The sequence below is a fragment of the Mycteria americana genome, chromosome 7, assembly GCF_035582795.1.
Source record: "Mycteria americana isolate JAX WOST 10 ecotype Jacksonville Zoo and Gardens chromosome 7, USCA_MyAme_1.0, whole genome shotgun sequence".
Lineage (NCBI taxonomy): Eukaryota > Metazoa > Chordata > Aves > Ciconiiformes > Ciconiidae > Mycteria > Mycteria americana.
The window spans coordinates 68,578,255-68,598,773 of NC_134371.1; the positions used below are offsets into that span (position 1 = coordinate 68,578,255).

The 20,519-nt window shown below is 42.0% G+C and overlaps 1 protein-coding gene and 1 long non-coding RNA gene across 4 annotated transcripts; one reads left to right on the forward strand and one right to left on the reverse strand.

Moving 5' to 3' along the window:
* Window positions 1-1,236: 1,236 nt before the first annotated feature.
* Window positions 1,237-20,498, reverse strand: DNAI4 (dynein axonemal intermediate chain 4). Of its 3 annotated transcripts, none has more exons than XM_075508941.1 (17): window positions 20,245-20,498; window positions 19,503-19,665; window positions 18,446-18,636; window positions 16,202-16,311; window positions 15,821-15,977; window positions 14,224-14,363; window positions 12,890-13,048; window positions 12,204-12,398; window positions 10,669-10,919; window positions 9,212-9,298; window positions 7,349-7,500; window positions 6,135-6,292; window positions 5,812-5,933; window positions 5,001-5,099; window positions 4,132-4,358; window positions 3,196-3,349; window positions 1,237-1,380 (listed from the first exon to the last, which is right to left on the reverse strand). In XM_075508941.1, exons 1-17 carry the CDS (start codon window positions 20,277-20,279, stop codon window positions 1,336-1,338), a joined length of 2,445 nt encoding a protein of 814 aa, XP_075365056.1. In that variant the 5' UTR covers window positions 20,280-20,498; the 3' UTR covers window positions 1,237-1,335. The 3 variants fall into 3 exon arrangements, with proteins under 3 accessions (XP_075365056.1, XP_075365059.1, XP_075365057.1); XM_075508942.1 differs by having other exon boundaries at window positions 1,316-1,405; XM_075508944.1 differs by lacking the exon at window positions 19,503-19,665.
* Window positions 5,026-14,175, forward strand: LOC142412960 (uncharacterized). The gene is made up of 3 exons (XR_012776649.1): window positions 5,026-5,110; window positions 5,337-5,562; window positions 12,582-14,175. It is a non-coding gene; the product is annotated as an uncharacterized LOC142412960 (long non-coding RNA).
* Window positions 20,499-20,519: the final 21 nt, after the last annotated feature.

Sequence of the window (20,519 nt, forward strand, 5' to 3'; positions counted from 1 at the left end):
CTCAGATTTGTAATAATGGTTAACACATGATTCACCTTAATGGGTGTCTTTCTTTGAAATGCACAAAGATTAATTTTATGTCAAGGGTAAGCTTGCATGTTCCCTGTAAAATGTGCAGAACACAGAAGGAAGTGAATGTTAATGCATCACAAATGATCTTTAACTTCAGTGATGTGTTTAAATGCTGGACGTTTATTGTCAGGCTAATGAGAGAGTCTGAACGTTCTGTATCTATAAAATACATCTCGCTACATAAAGCTTTCAAGAGCAGGCAGCTATTGCCTCCGTCTGTTGGCAGGCAGCGCGCTTCACTGCCAAGCTTTTGTATTGCCTAGCTCCTGTGACGGGATCCCTGCTGCACTCATCAGGCAATAGGGCTATAGCCTAGATCTTATTCTTAATTACTCATCTGTAGAGGTGCTCGTTATTTTCTGTGAGCAGTCAGTCTCTGAAAAATCCTCGAAGACACCACGGTCCAGCTGGTGCCTCACCGGGTGCTTTTTTCAGTTTTTCCTGATCTGCCCCCCAAAAAAAGAGAGCCTAGGCAGCCAAACGCTGCCTGCTTCCAACCAGCGAGGCAGGCCTGAGCAAGCCGTCCCGACAGCTCGCGGCTCGCCAGCTGCTGAGGGTGGGCTAGGGGAGGTGGTGAGATCTCGAAAAACACAGATCTGGCTTTCGGAGCTGCCAAAGTCAGTCCGTGCTCCAGGACCAGAGCGTTGCCTCGTGTGAGGAGCTGTCAGAAAAGCGTCGGTGTGGAACAGAGTGAATTTAAACTGCAATGGTACATTCTCCTCATTTGTCAGGGGTTGAAAAAGTTGCTCTCTACTTTTGCCTGGTGTGGGATGATCTGCAGCTCACAGGAGCACCTGATGCCACTCGTAGCTCAGCTTTCACCCTCAGCGGTGGTTTATGGGATGGATCCCATGAAAAGTCCATTTGCTTACTGTATGATTTCCCAGGAAGATACAGACTACATCCAGTAAGGACTGAGGCTGTATCATAGAGTGGCCTATCCAGGAGGTGATTGTGGCATTTTTGCTTTTTGAGTAACCCAAGGAGAAAAGGCCTTGGAGCTAAAAAACGAGGAGAAAAAAACCCAGGAGAAAAGGCTAGGGAGACCTTTCTATTACCTTATGTGTATTATAGGGTATGAATACTGCTTGTCTAATGAGGGGGACTTCCAGGGGAAAATTTAGAGCATTTGAAAGAAGTTTCTAACCAGTATGGTTTCAAAGAGAAATTTTAATGATTGAAAAAGAATAAACAGTTCATGTTAATACTACAATAAGTCCTCCTTGCTGTTTACCAACTGAGAATGGTATCACTTAGCTACTGTTAAATAGCTACAGCAGGACCAATTATGTCATGTAAGGTATCAACCTGTAAAACAAGAGGAAGAAAAGAGCTGTATGACAGTGTAATTGCAGTATAAGACATGCAGTGATCCAAAATTCCTCTTTCCGAACTGAGAACAGAGTTGCTTGTGCAATGAGCATCCAGAAAGCCGGCTAAGGTAGTTTGTATTGTGTCAGCTGATGCTTCTTTGGACTTCTGTTAATACTGTGCTTACCTTTAACAGTGCTCCTTGAAAATAGTACTTTTTGGCAGGCCTGTTTGGATTGCATTTGTAGCATCATACTTAGCAGTACGCAAACATGTATCTTGTTTATAAAGGAAATTAATTTTCAAGGTGATGCATGTATGGTGGCTGTACTTAGATGTGATTGCCCCTGAAGTCATTATCTCCCTTTAGCGGTAGGTGTAGTATGGGCCCTGTCGTGCTAAGCCTTGTACACACCTAAGGCTAGGAAGACCTTGCTGTTACCGGAAAAGGGAGAGAAAGTAATGGATGATGCTGGAAAGCGGGGTTCCCTCTGGCTAGCAAGGCTCTGTGACTCAGAGGCCAGTTATGCCATGTGCCCAAACTCTGTGAAATTAAGCACTGATATTTTTAGTCCTGTTCTCGTGATGTACCCAGAAAATTATCGCAATGCTCTTAATAACTGAAGAACTTCTCTGCTCAGAGGACTTGGGCTACTTCGTGGTGATTTGTATGAAAAAAACCCACTAATTTTATTTTCTAAGTTTAACAACAATGGCCTCACTTTTAGTTTTTAAGGGAAATATCTTTTTGCTTTGTGGTTTACAGCACTTGGCAAATGAGTTTGCTAATTACCAGCATTTCTAAATGCAGCGCTGACAATTGTGAATTATTAACGCTTAATACCCTAAGAATGAAGGTTAGATTAACATCAGCATTTTCGTTCTCTCCAACTTAGTTTAGTGTTTTACACCGTGTAACTCAGAAGGGATTTTAAAAGTACCATTCCCGCTTTACAAATTGGGAACTCAAGTCCAGCAAGCCAAAGCTACTTGCTCAAAGCTGAAAGGACAAAGGGAGCGGTGTAGTTTGGGGCTGCAGGCCACCTGCAGATAGATCCTGGAGGAGGGATGCCCCTGGTGCTGGAGGACCCAGGGTGGCATCAGGATTTTGTACCATGGCCTGGGTAAGGAGGGCCCGGTGGGGCTTTGGTATGAATTAGCATTGACTTATGCAAAAGTGAGCAGAAGGGATTCACGGTTGATGTCAGTCAGCTTTTACCCTGCTGCTGACATGGAGTCTATGCAACGGTACGATTGGAAAGGAACCTAGTTGTAAGGCAAGGCAAATTCTCCCATGTCATCAAGGACAGAAAAGCCCGCACTGGGATAAGGAGTGGCTTCTAAAGGAGTGAAGGCAATACAGTGCCAAGGGTCTGATGGGTTTGCTGACACCAACAAAGTGAGACTGTCTGGGTGGTGGCCAGGAGAGGGCACGTTGTTCCTGCGTTGTCAGCAGGTAAGGGCGTTCTTCCAAATACAGTCACCTGCAGACTGCGTTTAGAGGAAGCTCCACCTTCCTGTCCTTGCCCCGAGTGTCCCTCCCAGATCCAGCTGTGGCAAACCTCTGGATTTGCGATCAAGTGAAACCTGAAGTTTGACGTTGACTTTACTGTTCCTGAAGTTTCTAGTGGTATGGCATGCAGAAGAGCAGGAACCACCTCAAGTTTTAATCTGGTTATGGAATTCTATCTGATTCCACCTATTTCAAGATTTATGAGCCAGACCTCTAACAGAAACCCCTTGCTGAGGAATGAAGTACCAGACAAGCATGCAGGCCCCTGAGGACCACCGCCTTTTCCTAGTGAATCGTACCTTATTACTGTTGGGAGCAGCCAGGTTCTGCAGCTCAAACACACCGACTTCTCCTTTAGTGTCTCCTATGAGAAGGCAGTCGGTGTTCTTAGCAAAGAGTACAGATGTGAACTTCACTCTTGGGCTGGCAAAGCAGGAGATCACGGGGTTCAAGCTGCAACCCAGCAGAGGCTAGAATTAATAGGTGATGTTGCATTTGCCTGAGCGTACTGTCACGTCCAGTCTTGCAGTCATGCAGGCCTGACAAATGTTGCGTGTTTTGCTTTTATGTTCTAGATTAACTCAAAAACTAAGAAGCGAGGCAGTGTTTTGTTTGGTCTCTACCACAACAAAAATCCCAGCTGCTATTAACTAAGATATCCTGGTTGCCTAAAATCTGTCCTATTGCCTCATATGGGGGGGTGGCTAATATTTTTATTTTATGAATAATTTGCTTTTTGCTCCCACAAGGTCTGGCAGGCCTCCTACTCCACTGTGGGCTTCATGCTGTCATTAAAACCAAATAGTACAGACCAGCAGTACAAGGCCGCAGATTAACCAGGCTGCTCAGGAGATGTGCGCCTACTTTGAAGTAGTGGGAAAACGTGAGAGCTATCTGAACTTCTGACCATCTTATCTTTATAAAAGGCCCAAAGTTGCTCAGTTGTGTTGTTTTTCCTTTTAACTATAGAAGTGGTAGAATCTATGCTTTCTGCAGCGAAAAAGCAGTTTTACCCTTTATCAGTTCCATGAGGCATCCAGCTCCTTCTCTTATAATCACACTTCTTGGTAACTACCATCTGCTTTTAAAAAATGAGTATTTCAAAATGCAATACTTTCAATAACTAAGCAAGCAAATGGCACGGAGCTGTCATGATCTGATAACACTAATTAGGCAATAATGTGTAGCCTTTGTGCCATTAAGTTTCAGAATCTTTGAGAAAAGTAATTACTTACGTACTGACACTAAGATCCCAAATTTCTACTCTGCTTTCATTTGCTGCTGCAAATACGAAGGCTGATTTTGGAGACCACATAACGTCATGAACAAAAGCGGTGGCGGAACTGAAAGTTAAAATGGGCGTCTGTGAATCCTGGTGCCATAAAATAATGCTCCAGTCTGCAGAGCAGCTTAGGAACATGTCAGTGCTGAATGGATTCCAAGCGACTTTGTACACAGGACCCTTGGTGTTTGGGAAGAAACAAAAAAGAACTTTGTGTTATTCTAGAGCTACAGCCTCGCAGGATGGTTTTTAATAGTGACCTTCCATGGAAATCCCTGACTGTCCTCTGACCTTAACAGCAAACCCAGCGTTGTTGTAGGTGTACCCATAGGAAATTAGGATGCAACAGATGTGATAAGACAGGAGAGATCTTAGGAATAAAAAGCATTCAGCTGATTCCGTCCCTTCACCAGTTGTTCGGAGAAGCTGATGCTGAAAGGGCAGCTTCTTGGATGAAGACTTTCAAAAAAAGAGGTGCTGTTAAAGTTCTGCCATCTTTCTCTCGGAGGTAAGACTGTGGTTTGCAGGACAATCAGATTACTGATTGTTTTCTTAAAATAAAGCCAGAACTAAAGCTTTAAAACAGTTCATGGTACAAGTTTTAATAAATTACTTAAAAAAAAAAAAAAATCCCTATAGCGTAGAAAGTAATCCTGTAGGACTGTGATGCTTTATGCTGTGGGAATTCATTCCCAATATAAGAAGTTCAGGTTTCTTTTGTTGCAGATGTTTTGCTTAGTAAATATAAGCAAGGAAACTATTACGTTTGTGAACTTAATGGAACAGTTTCTGCTGTCATTACTTTTTCTATGCATCACTCACCTTATGGCCTCTGTATGTCTTTAGAAACTGCTCATTGCATGAACAGGAACACTTGTGGATAAGACCCTCTTCTGTTCCAGCAAGATAAAAATTAGTATCCTGAAAGAAAGGTAAAAGCAGCCTAAGTTCCATTAACCTATTTATCACTCATCCAAAAATCTATAAAGGTCTGGATGAGTTTGGCAGTGACAGTCCTCTGAAGAGCTAAGGTGGAGTCGCCGGGATGTTGTTGGGCTGTTTGGGCTGTTTGCACGTGCGCTGCAGAGGTGTACGTGCAGTAGAGACAGCGGTGCCAGCATGTATCAGCTTTGCTATGTGTGTTCTCTCTCTGTGCAGAACATATGCTGTGATTTTTGACTTCTGAAAATCTCAGACTTTCTGTGATCCACGTGGGCAAACGCACGAATTCTTCAAATGCTCTGAGGACAAAATACTCAGCTGGATAAAGAGGAGAAGCACAGCCAGCTAAGTCCTAGACTCCGGAGATGGTGAACAGTCAAATTCTCACTGATTTGACCAACACACAGAGGAAAGCTACCCTAGGGTCTGGCCCAAAGCAAATGTGAGTAACATGGCTGAAATTATATAGTTGTTTGCATACAGGGATTACTTGCTTGGTTTAGCATATCATCCATTTTGGGTAAAACCGTTATTAGCTAAGAAGCAATTTGTTTCAGAACTAAATATGCTTTAAATACCAATGCCAAGTCCCAGGCTAGTGCGTATTAAAGTAGCTCCAGCTGAGGATCTCACCCCTGCTGCATGGTTTTGCTGGATAATACTTTAGCAAGGATGGACTTTCTGAGCCTACCTTTGGATGGAAGTCAAAGCACATTCCAGGTGCCTGTCGAGATATCAGAGCTTCACTTTTCCTTTCTTTCTCACCTGGTAATTTTTTCTTCTCACTTTCTGTTCGCTTTATTTTCATCAGATCTGTGCAAACAGCAAGAGTTTTTGTCAAACACAGGTATGTGACAGTGCTATGAATAACTCGTGCTTCTTTGGAATGCTCAGCAGCTCTTAAAAGCTTTTTGTATGGTAACTGGTATAAAGAATGTCACCTAAAATAAAATGAAGCAATTGCAATTTCAGGTGTTATCCCTCTGCAGAAAAGCTGCAGGGGAAAATGCTTACCAGTGCAATCTAGTCTTTTCTGTATAAGCCACTCAGTTATTCGGCCATCTGCTGAGATACAGATTAATTTCTCTTTTTTGCCATCTCCTGTTGCACCTCTGTCTTGTTCCACCCACCTCAGTTGCCATACAGGACCTGTATGTTTATTTGAGGATTCACTGGGACAAAAGATGCACATGATAAATCATATATGAACAAAGACAAGACAATATATTTGAAAAATAATTAACCTTCCATTTCGTAATGAACAGAAATGTTGTTTAGCTTTTCTTTAAAAAAAAAAACAAAACCTGAACATTGGTTGTTTTCTCCAGGAAAATTTTTCTTTTATCAAACATGTTTGATATTTAGTTTCAGGGCACTCTTTATGTGCCGACACACCTTTTGTTAATACCCGAATCATGAAATCAATCTGCACCTTGTAGGAGAGTGCCCTAGACCTGGGGAGCTGCCCTCAGGGCAAATGTCTCCCTCATCGCCCCCTCTCTCTCATTTTCTTCCTAATTCCTGCTTATCCCTCACCTGTTCCAATGTTCTTGCCATTTCTGGCAAGTGGAATCAGTGAGAAAACAGCAGAAGCTACCACTGGTCTCCCATAAGGATTTATTATCTGGGGCAGGATTGGTCTAGTTAGTTCGTACATGGAGTATAAAATGATACATGGTGGTAACTTGCTGCATTTTATTAAAAAGTCATAGTACTCATTTGTTTCACCTTTCCGACGTGGGGAACTCGCTTTGTATGCGCAGCACCAGTGCAGAGAGTTTCATACCCCAAATAAGGACCAGCGCTGTTAAAGCAGTGTAAGCATTTATCGGCAGAAAGAAGAATAAAGAATGATGGCGGTGCAGAGAGAGAATGGCAGTGTCTGAGGATTTGGCTGTATCAGCGTGAAAAGGTGGATGGGAAAGGTCTGGTTGGCCCTCTCTGGCCCTTCCAGGCATTTGTGCACTATCACAGATTTTTGTGTCTGCGGTTTTGCTTCAGAAACTTCTAGTATTTGAGAGTATTGTTTATGTAGGCATTTCCAGTTGAAACTGGAAGATACTGACAAAAGCTGGAAAGGAAAAAATTGTGCAACATCCCTGAGCATTCACAAGCCTTACTTATCAAGGCTGTTACTATTCCCTCAGCTTCTCAGTTGTGGATGTTCTTCTATTTTTTGTTTGCTAAGACATGACCAAGGTGGAGGAGACAGGAAATCATAGTCTTACCTGCTATCCAAAAGTGCGGCGGCGTTACAACTCTGTACGTTATAGATTGCGACAGAACCATTGTACATTCCAACCGCTAAAAGATTCGGGCTTGCCATAGAAAAATCCAAAGCAGTAACACCATGCTCACACCAGAAAATACGCTCTGGCCACTGACCGGTAGAAAAATACAAGAATGTTTTAAGTTAGTTTCTTAATTTACCTCAGGCTTCTCAACACTGGATACTAAATTGCCAGGCTCTGCTGGAAAATTCAAGTGCTGATGACCATAGTGACTACTTCTAGACAGAAATTAGGTAGTGTTCTAAATGGTTCGGTTTATTTCTTGCTGCAACTGATAAAATTAGGAAAAAATAAAGACTGTGCAGAAATATGACACTGTAAAATAAGTTAGATGGGCCTACTCCAAACCAAATACCGAAAAGTTCCCTAAGATTCAGCTAGGTGAGTACAGTGTGGGGGGTTTGATTGTTTGTTTTTTTTAAAAAACAAACTTGGCATTTTGCAAGATTTCTCCAGTTGCTTTCTATCTTGTAATGTGAAGGTAAGTACCTTTCCAATTACAGAAACTTAGCTGAAGATAAAATGCAATCTAATGTACTTCAGGTAATCCGTAAACCGCTATTTTCATGTAATTTCTCTCTGTAACCAAAGAACTGATTCAGCTCTGTTATAAGATTAAATCTTTAAAGTCACTGCACCGAGCTCTTGAAGTGGAAAACAGTAGAGTGTTAGTTTGCAAAGAACCGTATTCCAGTGTGCACGCCAGGCCTTATTTCTTCATGTTAGGCACTTGAGGACTATGGTGACATCAGGGAATCACAAGAGTATTTGATTGATGCATATTTATCACGTCAACAACAAAGACTTGACTCTGCATGATTTAAATTAGTCTAATACACAATTTTGGGCAAGTGAAGTTTGTAGAACAAATAAAACTAAAGTTGTATAATTTGATGGCGATCAGGTGATTTTAGTGTGTCACACTGTAACTGAGATTTCCAAGATTTTTTTTTAAAAATGGCTAGTTTAAAAAGGATCACTTTTCAGATGGATATGTAAAGATGTAAATGCTACATCTATGAAATCTACTGTCTTTTTGACAGTATTATGAGAAGTTAGGTTAAATAATTATATTTAATTATAGAGTTTTTATTTTTTTCCTTCGGCCTAACAGAATTTCATGGTAGAACAGAAAATGGATTGGAAAGGATAACCCTTAAATTTAAAATACAGATGTTCTCTGTAATGAGAATTTGGAAGTATTGAACAAATGGTCTGTAGAGTTTGAAAAACAAAAGGTAAATTGATTTAATTTCACATTTGCTGTGCTTAAGACTTTTCCAGTCTAGAAAATAATTTCTACCCACCTGGGTCTACCCACAGTAGTAACGACACAGATTTACAGTCTTGGGTAGGTCGCCCTAGGGACTGGAAGTGGGATACAGAGATCTGCATTGCTAAGTTGCCTAGCATAGACTGGTGCTGCCTGAGAGTTGTAACCATCTGTTAGTTTTTTGGTGGCCTGTGTGCAATGAGTTTAGTTCCTGTGAACAGATGTCCATGTTACCAAACCACCAGTACAGTCAGCACCTCTGCTGAAGTGTCAGTTGAGAGGACGGCCAGGCACAGAAATTGAACTGCTTCCTACCGGCACTTTCTTTGGGTCAAGATTTAGGCACATTGCTAGGTACTGCAGTCGCAATCAGTTTTCCAGAAATGCGTGGTTTGGGCTAGCAAATTCGACCTTACTGGCTAGGTCTTGCTTTTTGAAACACGAAGAGGGAAATAAATAAAGCAGAAATAGTATAGCAGAAAAATGCATTGAAGAAAAAGAAAGAAAACAAAGTGGCTGCTCGTTACCATGGGGTTCTTCAATGACCAACAGCAAGCCAAGCCTTTCTTCTGTTCTTTAAAATCAAACGCTCCGTAACCAACAGCTAAAAGATCCTAAAAGCACAGATTAACAGATACATCTCCATTTAACTTGAAGTTCAGTTGTATACTTTTAAAAGGCAACTTTCTGCTAACAGTGACTGTCAGTGCAAAGTCTGGAAAAATAATGCTCATGTCATATGCAAGTAATAACATGCAAGAAGAACAGAATTTCAGAATTTCTAGAATACTGGAAACTGGTTCAACTGAAAGCGCATTCATAGTCACTATCAGTTGTGTTTGCAATCCCCCCTCCCTGGCCATCATAAAAATACGTCCCTTTCCAGAGATGAATATACATTATTCTATAACCATATTTTAATGTGCAGTATTTAATGGAATACGTAATAATACTTCTACTGTCTTTCTCAACGTTAGCTGTAAAAAGAGCTTCAGTGCCCACCTTGAACTCCTAGCTTTTAGCTCTCTACAGTGGGGTCCAATGAATTCTGTTCATTCCTTTCCATAAGTAGCAGTAAGAAACTGCAGCAAGACTTTAGTCTTCAATTCCATTAATTTTTTTTCCTACACACAAGTAGTTCGTGAAACTAACACTTTAAAAGTAGGTATTTGTTTGCTCTATAATTCTAAGACTGAAGTCTATAAATGCGTCCAACTTTATAGTACCTGAGGATCTGGTGTACCGACAGTATGAAATGGTCTTTATTTTCTCGTTTTGTTTTCCCCTGGGGCAATCTTGCTGGTTTTATGTTTCTTATCCTCACCTGCTTTTTACTTTCCTTCCATTCATTATTTTTGTTGTGGCCATAAGAGAGCTCTATTAGAAAAACTGAGCCTTGCATTACTCTGAAAGTGGAGATGTCCGAGTCATTCTCACCTCCACTGAAACTGAATTAAACTTTGGCCAGCTGCTCAGAAATCTGTGCCTGTTATTATGCATCTTATCCTTAAAGTTTGATGAATGCTGCTTTCTTGGGAGATTACCGTTAGAAACAAAGATGTGCCATCTAAACTATCATGAATAAACTCCCTGAATGGTGATAAAGTTTAGTAGTAGGGATTTAAATTTCAACTTCCAATTCTGTAACAGATCAAATCTATTATCTTAACATTGTTGTTCAGGTGACTGCACATGGTAAACTGGACTACTTAAATTAAATTCTGGACCGATTAAAGCTATTGCAATACATTTGTAGGAAAAGCCTAGTGCAGCTGTCCAACCTGTAGAATAACGGAGCAGTATTCTTATATGGAAGGACAAAATATGAGCGTGGGATGCAAAGACAACCTACCTGGCTGTAGGGGTGAATCCATCTCTCTGAGATCCCTCCCACCAAAGTCCATCGGAATCAGGAGTTTATTTACACCAACAATTGCTTATACCATTTTGTAAACAGCTTAGAAGAAGGGATTTGTTAACTCACTGGGTTCACTTTGCTCCAAGCCATACTGCTCACACTCTGGCCATCAGTTAAATCACATATATATGACCACAGCCGTTCCAATCTGGGAGGTACAATTTCTTCTGGGGTTTTATTTAGATCTGACAGAATTGATGGGTCAATGAATGCCTCCTCCTGCTCTTCCTTATCCTTCTTTTCCTCGTCATGCTCTTCCTGTTTCGCTTCTTTCACGGCTGCTACTGTACCACTAGTGCCTGATGTAACATCGGGATCTAAAATGCACAAATATGGTAGAGTCTGAGTAGTAACATTTCACTTATCTAACACCAGTCATTCGCATCAGAAGAAAAATTTGCCCTTTCGGCAAGTATTTTGCAGAAAAAAAAAAAGTGAAGATTCGAGGAATTAAGACATCCTAACTTCTAAAACTGTGGCTGAAATGTTGATAGGGACACAGAAGATGGCTGGATCAGGCTGTAGTGTGTCAGTTATGCTCCAGGTGTTTAATGAGTGGATTTAGCTCCCCAGCAACAATTACGGATTTATATCCACCCCCCACCAGGAATGTTTCTAATCTCTCGTATTTAAAAATGTGTTTAAACAGGGATTTTTTTCAAGTTAGATGCCAAATTTTGAAGAGCCACACTTATGCATTCATGCTGTAACACCGTAGCTAAGTTACATGATGCTGTAATAAGTTGCTCATTACTTGGGAAAATTAAGCGTAGAGCATATTTTTAGACTGCGCTTGCTAAGCATTATTTTGTTTACTCACCCCTTTATTTTATGTAATGTGCAAATCATAAATTAATCTCAGATCACTGCTAACGCAATAAGAACACAATAACTACCATATTGTCAGAACAAAAGTCCTTCTAGCCAGTACCGTGCTCCAGCTGTAGCTAGTTTCTGAAGAGTGACAGAATATAACAGGTTCATTGCCTGAGAAACTGAAACTCTCTATGACACAAAGAGGTTCAACACAATAAAAGCAGTGTGAATCTGCCTTTTTTTTTTTTTTTCTTTAATCCCTGTGTTAACTTGGAACTCCTGTAAAAGGTAAAATATTACTTAGCACTTGGGTCCAGGTAATGCCTCTTACAGTCTGCAATGAATGTACGTTATGTTAGTGAAGATCTATCAGGCTAAAACTTCTGTTTACCATCAGTCTCCTTATAAACTGAACTAAAAAAAAAAAAAAGACATTCCAATGCAAAAAATGGTTGGAGAAGTAGCAGAATTAATCTGTATCTTGACTGTCAGGGAACAAGTTTGGCTTAATATTTTGCCTAAGTCTCAGTTTGTGGTGATGAGGGGAGATGAGCCAGCTCAGAACTCATTTATTCAATTCTTCCACCAAGTACGGCAGGGATGTCTGTTAAAGTGAGTGTAAAACTGCAAAGTTCATGTTGACATCTCATAAACTCTCCTTTCCTTTGTCTATTTCTTCAATGACTTGTCATCTGTCAGGACATTCAGTGAGGGACATAACTCCATGGCTTTCAATAGCATGCAAAGCCTTGTGCTGAAAACAGGGTAGCCAATAAGAAACAAACCTATAAGGACAGGAAACTGCCGATAAGCTGCAAGTTTGGGTTGAAAAATATTCTCCATTAGAATCCTCTCCATGAAAAATAAATCCTGCCGAAAGTTTTCTGATGTTAATATAGCTTCCGAAAGGCATTCCTCCTCTTTGTGGATTCTGGCAAGAACGGCACTTTCTGAAATCACTATAGAAGAAGTTGTGCTGCCTGACAACAGATAATATGGGAAAAAACAATTTTAACATGATAATACTTTGCACATAAAAGTCAAGGGGATAAGAAATCTCCTTCTTCTCCACCTGCAAAAAGCATAGAAGAATCTGTCATCACCAAAAAATACTTCCACTATTAATTTTTTCTTGCTTTAATTGTGTTTTCTTTCTTGCTCAGATACTCAGTATGATGATATACTTCTGGAATTTTTCACAATTGGTGTTTTGCTGCTACTGTCCTAAGTAAGTTAGTACCAGCAAACTTTGTCACCGACTATTTATCTTTATTTAAGATCATTTATGACGGCATTGTACAGAAAAGGTCTCGGTGCAGACTTGTCCAAGATCCCTTCTTAAACTCTCTTTCAAGTGCCAGACAGGCAGACCAAGCATTTTCTTCATGTAGTTTTCACCACACAACATAGTGATGTGCGTGGTTTAGAAGGATGGAAACAAGGCAGAAATGTAAGCCTGGAAAAATGTTACCTCTGTCAGAAGAGACAGACGTAGTCTGATCATGCTCTTTAGTTGCATGAGATGTGCTGCTTTTCCCCGTTGTGGCTCTGCTACCTTCTGCTTTTGGCATAGGTTCTATTTCCGATACGTTAAATGAATCGTACAAGTCCCAGGAAGTGGCCATCATCCCTAGAAATGAATTACACTGTGTTATACAAGTCTCTTGTTTCGGTACGTTATTATAAAGGACTACGTACAGCTGAAGATTTACTTTTTGCACTACACTCCCAACTGTTTGGCAGAGGGGCTTCGAAACCAGCTGAGGGTCGGACAAGGCTGTAGCGACGGCTGTCGTGTGATTGCAGCAGCTGCACCAGGGTCTTCTACCCTCCAGCAGGGCCATCTCCCAGAGACACAAAGCTCCCGAACCTTGTTTTGTGTGCTCAGCTTTTCAAACATGGGTTGCAATGAGCCCTCCTGATGCTCAAGGCACGCAAAAAAGGGGAAGATACGTTTTCAAGTCAGACTAATATCTATTTTACTTCTTTTTTTTTTTCACTCATTTTACATACATTAACAAACACAAAGGAAAAATGTTTGGAACGGCATTCCCTGTAGTTTTGTTTGGCCTCCTACACAAAAAAATGTCCATAGTGAGGCAAAGCTCAGCACGCGCATCTAAAACCTAGATATGCCTCTATAATTTTTCTAGAGCATTGAGGCTGAACATTTTGTAAAATTGCATCTTTCTTGTGGGACTGCCAAGATTTTCTGCTTTCCCCAGGATTTTAAATCTCATAACAGAGGTTCTCTTCTTTGCATTATGGCAAATAGAAATAGAAACCAGCGTCACTGAAAAGTTAAGGGGAAAAAGGGAACTGTGTCCTTTCGTATTTCAAGAGCATAGCTGGGCATTAGGTGAAGTTCTTCCTCCTAAGAAGCACGCTCTGCTTGCAAAGTGCTGAGGCAGGCAGGACACAGCAGCTCTCGGCTAGCGTAAGGACTATTTTATTGCAATGGATACAGCGTACCAGTACTGATGTTCAAGTTTTAGGAAGGGCAGAAAAGGCCACCACAAATCACACTAGCCTGTCTAAACTTAAAGCTGTGGAAGTGAAAGTTGAGAAAACATCTTCTCCTGCTTAGAGATGGAAGAAAGAAAAAACGCCTTGCCTCAGCATCCTACCTGTGTGTGGGGAGTCTTCTGAGGACCACGATCTAGCTGTATGCTGGAGTTTTCCCAAATAAATACTTTATAAGTAAACTAAATATAATAATAAACCCAACTGCCAAGGGTACAATGCAGTAAATGAGAGCCCGTTCTTATTAAATACCCTTTTCTATATGGTACTCAGAAAGTTTACCTTTATCTTCCATGATGATTTTGTCACACTGCACTTCCTTGTTCTTTACGGCTCCATTAATGGTTTGCATCATTTTTTCTACAAAGCGATCATTTCCAGGTCTATTTTTGCAAATGTCAACATAAATCCTATTCCGTTCCCTGGGGGGGGGGAAAAAGTGTATATTGACTTTGTGAAGAACATTTGTGTTCAACTTCTCAGTGCATTTAACCGCAAGTTGAACAGGAGAGGATACTCCATGTCATAAATTTACTGCTCGGGTTTTTTTGGATTGCTAGATTTTATTTCACTCTATGTATCGTCTTTCAGCAGCTATTTCTGACCTTGTGATGCTGTTCTAAAACAGAAATGGCCTGTAGACGTAGGCATCAGCAAAAATCCCTACTCCAACTACCTTTGCACTTTGGTGGAATTCAGAGTTCAGAAATACGTAGCTCTCATCACTTGGGAGTGAAAGGCGGTGCATCCAAGAGACAAACATCAAACTAGTACACTTCTATTTCGTCCAGCCCTCGGGTTCCGTAGGAATGGTCGGTGGGAATTGTGAAACTTTTTCTATTATTTTGGTTTCAATATTTGAACAGCAGACATAGGTTATACCCCGCCTTAATCTGCCAACGAGTTGCTGTGCTCAGGAAGAGTCACTGTCTGTTCCTGTACAGTTGGCAATATGTGCTGTGTACACCAGCTATGTCTGATTCATAGGATGCTCTTCCTCTTCCTTCTTCCCAAAAATCACACCAGTGTGATTCACAGACAGTGGGGGCTGGAGTCCTACCATGAACTTTGTGTGTATACTAACAGAAAAAGCTCACTTAGATAAGCCGTTTGACTTGCCAACCGCAGTACACAGTATCTCAGGCTTTGGGGCTTACGTCTACAAAAGCTGTGTGGCAAGTCTAGCAGTCTGACATCCGTCATGGAGAGAACTTTGCTGCACTCTGTCCCAGTCAGCTCCTGGGAGTAAGCCAAAAAACTCTGCGTTCTGGGTTAACTCCCTACCAAAGTTCATGGTAGTCCAGGGAGGAGACTCTGAAGTGGAAACACACTAGATGCAACTAAGGAGAGACATAATATTTTAACAGGCAAGGTCACTTGCCATGGGGTGAGGTTTCTTCTAGCTAGAAGCACTGCGAAGAGCTTCAGAGGAAGCCAAGGCCTGCCTAGTTTGTTTATACCTTTGTTATGAATAAATGACTAGCTGTGGAGCTACACACAAGAATCAATGCAGAGCTTTGCAATTTCTTACTGTTTTCATTGAAATTAAATCGTGTCATTCATGCATGCCACGCTTCTCCACTTCTCGTTCCCCCATCTCCTGCGTGTTCTCTTGTCACCATGCCCTGCTTTTGCTAATCTGCCTTAATTTATCAGTGAAAGAGGATATGAATTTGATCAACAAGATGGAGTTGTAAGGAATTGAATGTCAAAAGACAGACTCAGGCCCAATATGCCTTTAAACAAAGGCAAAATGACTAATTGTAGTAGTCAGAACACCGAACATACATGTGAGCAGCCTGTTGAGGGCTTTGCGATCAGCAGAAATTGGGTGTGCTGAGCACAGTACATGCATGTACCCAACTACCAATATACCTACAGAACTCTTCCAGCATCTTCTGATTCTACAGACACCGCAACAGATGGCATATCCAATATCCAGAAAGTTTCCGTCTCTGTGAGGTAAACATCCACTCTCCTATCTAAGTCTGCTTTTGTCAGTTCTTCTTTTATCTCCTCTTGCCTCACCTGCACATCTGAAAAATTATATGAGGTTAACAAGCGAGAACTTTTCTGCTCTAAATTTAAAAGAAGACAAATTAATTCTGAAAGTATTTTAATGATCAAGAGCCAAAACTTGAGAGGCACTGAGTTCCTTTGAAGTGCTGGGCATCTCACATCCACTGACTGCAGTGTCTCACAGATCACAGTGCTCCAAAGAACAGTTTAAACCAATAATTATACAGTGTATGTTCTTTACCAGATAAGCTAACAGTTGTGTCTCGTCGAGAGCCGGATTCTACTATTTCATCCAGTATGGAGTCAGTTGTTGATGCGTTTGATATAGAAGTACTGCTGCTTCCGTATGTCCTTCAGTAACAAAGAAATAAGCAGAAATAGTACGTGAGAGTCCAGATGTCAGTTAGCAAAGCACTACAAAAATAGCAGCGTTGCTATCAGGATAAACCACAGAAGACTGTAAGAGCACATACAGTGATGCTCGCGTTGTGAAAGAAGTCATAGAAGGCTTAGGGAAGAAAATAATGAAATGGTTTGGAAAAGACTTAAAAAGGAAGAACTTCTCTGACAGCATATCCCGAGGCATTAAATAGCTGATGGAAAAGAAGCTATTGAGCTCTCAGATTCATTCTTAGCTTATAATAATGAGCCCTCAGATTCATTCTTAGCATATAATAACGTGAAGTGTCGGCTACCTACTGTGTGGTAACGCATACCCACAGATAGCACGGTTCTCAGCCAGAATTTAGATCCTTTGGTGCTTTGCATGCGCTGAAATGTCTCTGAAATGCACAAGGAACTCATTTGAAGGGATTAGCTTGTTAAAAAAAAAAAGGTAATGTTCATAGAGGGGATAGCTGTGATAACTAGAAGTAAAACTCAAAACTTAGGTACAGTTGGGAGGTTTGCCAGCAGATTTTCTCTTCCTCAAAAGCTAAGTGTGAGCAATTACAAATATACCAAAGATGTTTCAAAAAGACAATTTTTAAGATTTGTATTTAAAACTAAAGTTAAATAATTTCATTTTGTCTTTTAAATGAAGAGCTCTTGTCTCCAAAAAGGATGCGTTTATTTTAAGGAGATACGTTGTATTTTTAAGTCTTTTTTTTGGTGTGTATTTGCTCCTGGTTAATACCCCTACCTCTGGGATTATCCTTTATAATAGCCAGCCTAGGAAACATGACAAAAAGATAGTTCTCAAAGAGCAATCTCTTCTCAGAAATCACAACGGCATTAACTTGGCCAAAGGAAACAGTAAATAATGCTTTTCTTTAACTTGTATCTTTTTCCAGTGCTGTCTTTACTAGTCTTCTAGTCCCTCTGACTACATAAACAGCATCTCCTCTCCATACAATCTGAATGTGTACACACCATCTGATAAAGTGACGTGGTTCATTATTTTTCATTTTAAATGCAAATAGTTATTCACCTTCTTTTGCATGACTTAATTGAATTTGTCAGCCCAAAGATAAAATGGCTCAAGTCCTTTGACTTTGTTTATTCCCTCTGTACTGAAGGTTTGTAAATGAAAGCTAGTAAGTAGTGAAACACGTCATTTAGCAGTTTTAACTCAAAGGTTTTTGTATAAGAACATTTTTTGAAATGGATGCACATAATCACACAGAGGTAACTTGCTTAAATTAGTTTAAAAGAGAGGATCCTTATTATGTTAACAAGATTTTGATATTTGAACTGAAAGAGTCAAGTTTGTAAAAAGGGTTGTCTGTACGTAGTAAGTATCATTAAAACAGACAAAATACTTCCATATAAACGTGTAACTCTTCAGGGAAGCCAGGCCTTTTGTTTCCAAAGCATTTTTCCATACCCACGGCTAAGCGGGTATTGATATATTCCAGTTTTTGAAAAAACAAGCTTGGGAAAGGCAGAGAGCATCTGAAGTAGCTGAAGGGAGTATGCAAATTAACGAGCTGCAAATGCCCCATCTCAGCTGTACAGCCTTGCTCAGAGAACCAGAACACAACCTCCTCTACCTTTGAGGCAGTGTTTTGTCACGTAGCTGCGTACAGGTTCTGTCCTAACTTTGTTCGCAGGCCTAACCACTACAAAACCTGCAGTTTGGATGGCCGCATTTTTGAACCGTGAGGTACTCATCACCAGCTCTAAAAACGGTCCATTCTGGTATGTTACATAAAAAAATGTTTAGGAAGGAGAATTTGAATAGAATTAGAAATATCACAGGAGTGTGTGCTGCAGTCTGCTTTCACCTGTACGTATTAGCATTGCAGCAGTAGTTCTGACGTAGTCGGTCACAAGTACTGACAAATTCCATTTATTTTATTTGTTACTATTCCTCAAATTTTAAATGACGACTATGACCGGCAAGCTTCTGTATTTTGACAACAGAATGTAATTATTAGCCCTGCGCAATTATTCCAGCTCCCAGCCTCTCTGAAGAGCAGATGTGTGGCCGCTGCAGGGCAGGAACCCTGTGAGACAGGATTTAAGAGACAGCATATTGACTTACCTTGAGAACGAACCTAAACTAGCATTCACTCCCGATGTCTGATGCATGGAAAAAGAAGAGAGAAAAACAGATCCTGTGGCCCCAAAGTAGGCACTTGGTGCTAAGAGCTTGCCTCGCCTGGGTACAACGGTATTTGGATCTGGACGGAAGAGTGGACGGGGTGTCACATCCTTTCCGTCATCATCAAAAACCTGCAGAAATATTTCAGTAATGATAATAGTTTCACTGTGTTCCCAAAACAAGCGACAGTGATGACATTTGTAATATTTTGTCTTATCTGGAACAAAAAGAAGACCCTGATCCAGACGGGAACCTGACAGAGCAGATAGGTAACCCCTCTCTGCAAACGATGCCTAATATACACCAGGACAGGGGCGAGGGGGTTTGCATTCCTGCTTTCCCTCTGGGGTTCAGCCTTGACAAGGCTGTCACCTTTGCCTGGGACTTCTTTGGAACTCTCTTTATAGAAACGGCTGCAAAATACCTGGAAAAACTATGTTCATCTCACTGTCAGAGCCACTTCTCCTTCTTGGTCAACCCCGTTGTCTTTTCTGGCTTACTTATTCTATAATGACTACCACAAGTGGCTTATTGACTGTAACTATTCATGTGAAATTAACAGTACAGCAAAAGCAATGAGAGAAACAATTACGCATCTTACTTTATTATGCTGCTCAAAATACTTTATTGTAAGAAGGTGTTCAGTAAGGTCTTTAAACAACTCACGTTATGTTACAGGAATCTTCTGTTCTTTAGGTAAAGACATAGAGGTGCTACAGTCAACACACCTCACGTAGATTTGAAAGCGAGTAGTTCTCAGATTAGGAGGAGAACTGTTACTCTGATTTGGTTTTTTATTCTTGCAGATTGTTTTTGGACACTAATCATCATTTCAGAATGGATTAAGCTCTTGGATAATTTTCTTTCTCCACAGCTCTTTGACTTCAGACATGCCTTTTCTTTCCTCCTCCCTCTCCCACCTCCTTTCGGACAACTTTTAACATCCGCAATAACTCGCATTTAAAACTTTTTAGTAATAGTGTAAATGGCTTCTCACCCGTATGGCATACTTGTTACCCACGAGGGACCCCCTGTCCACAGCTTTGCCATCTGAACTCGTGGATCGGCTTCTGCAACTCGCTGCTCTGTTTGCGTAGGTGCCACTTATGATGCTCGCTCGCCTTTGGCTACCAGAACTTGCTCCTGATCCTCGCCTCACCCTGAAATCAGCCGGGGAAGTCCTGTTTCAATCAACAAAATACAAACCACCGAATACGATCACCAAATTACTTGTCCCTTAACTTTCATGAGCGGTTTAAAAGGTTTAATGCATGCAGTGTGATAATCCTGAAATAATGCAATTCCTTCAGAAAGTCTCCGTTCAGCTTCCGAGGAGGCTTGCTTAAGCGGCGAGAGGAGGAGCGAGGTGCACAGGCGTGGGGGCAATGCCTGCTGTAAAATAGAAGCCTAAAAGACATTTTACTGGCACTTGGTTTTCTGGCGCTAAGCTTACAAACGGGAACTGATGTGGCAATAAAGGGGCAAGGGATGCAGCTTGTGGATGCGTGCGGGGCCGGTTACCCCGGCACGCTGTGGCGCACTGCCGCCGGCTGCCCGCTCAGACCGGCACACTGGCGGAGCCCGCCAGCCTCTCCCTCCCTCCCTCCTCCCTCCTCCCTCCCGGCCCGCCGCGGCTGGAGCCGCCTGAGGGAGAGCCGCGCCGCAGGCCCCGAGCCGGGGCTGCCCGTGGGGACAGCGCTGCCGGGGACCCCCCGCGCCGCCGGCCAGCGGCCACTCACGGGGCAGGCCGGGGGCCGCCGCCGGGGCCCTGCATGGCGGCGACGCCGGGCCGGGGCAGCGCGTCGCGCGGTAACCATGGCAGCGCGCCCCAAGACGCGGCGCAGGGATTGGCTGCCAAGGACGGCGCCGCCGATAGGTCGGGCCGCGGCGCGCGGGCCGCGCTCTCCCCCGCGTCCGCCCGCCTGAGGAGGGACCCCGCGCCTCACCGCGGGGCCGCGGCTCCCCGTCCCCGGGCCCCTGGCCGTGCCCGGCGGGGCTGGGCCTGCCGGGCCGC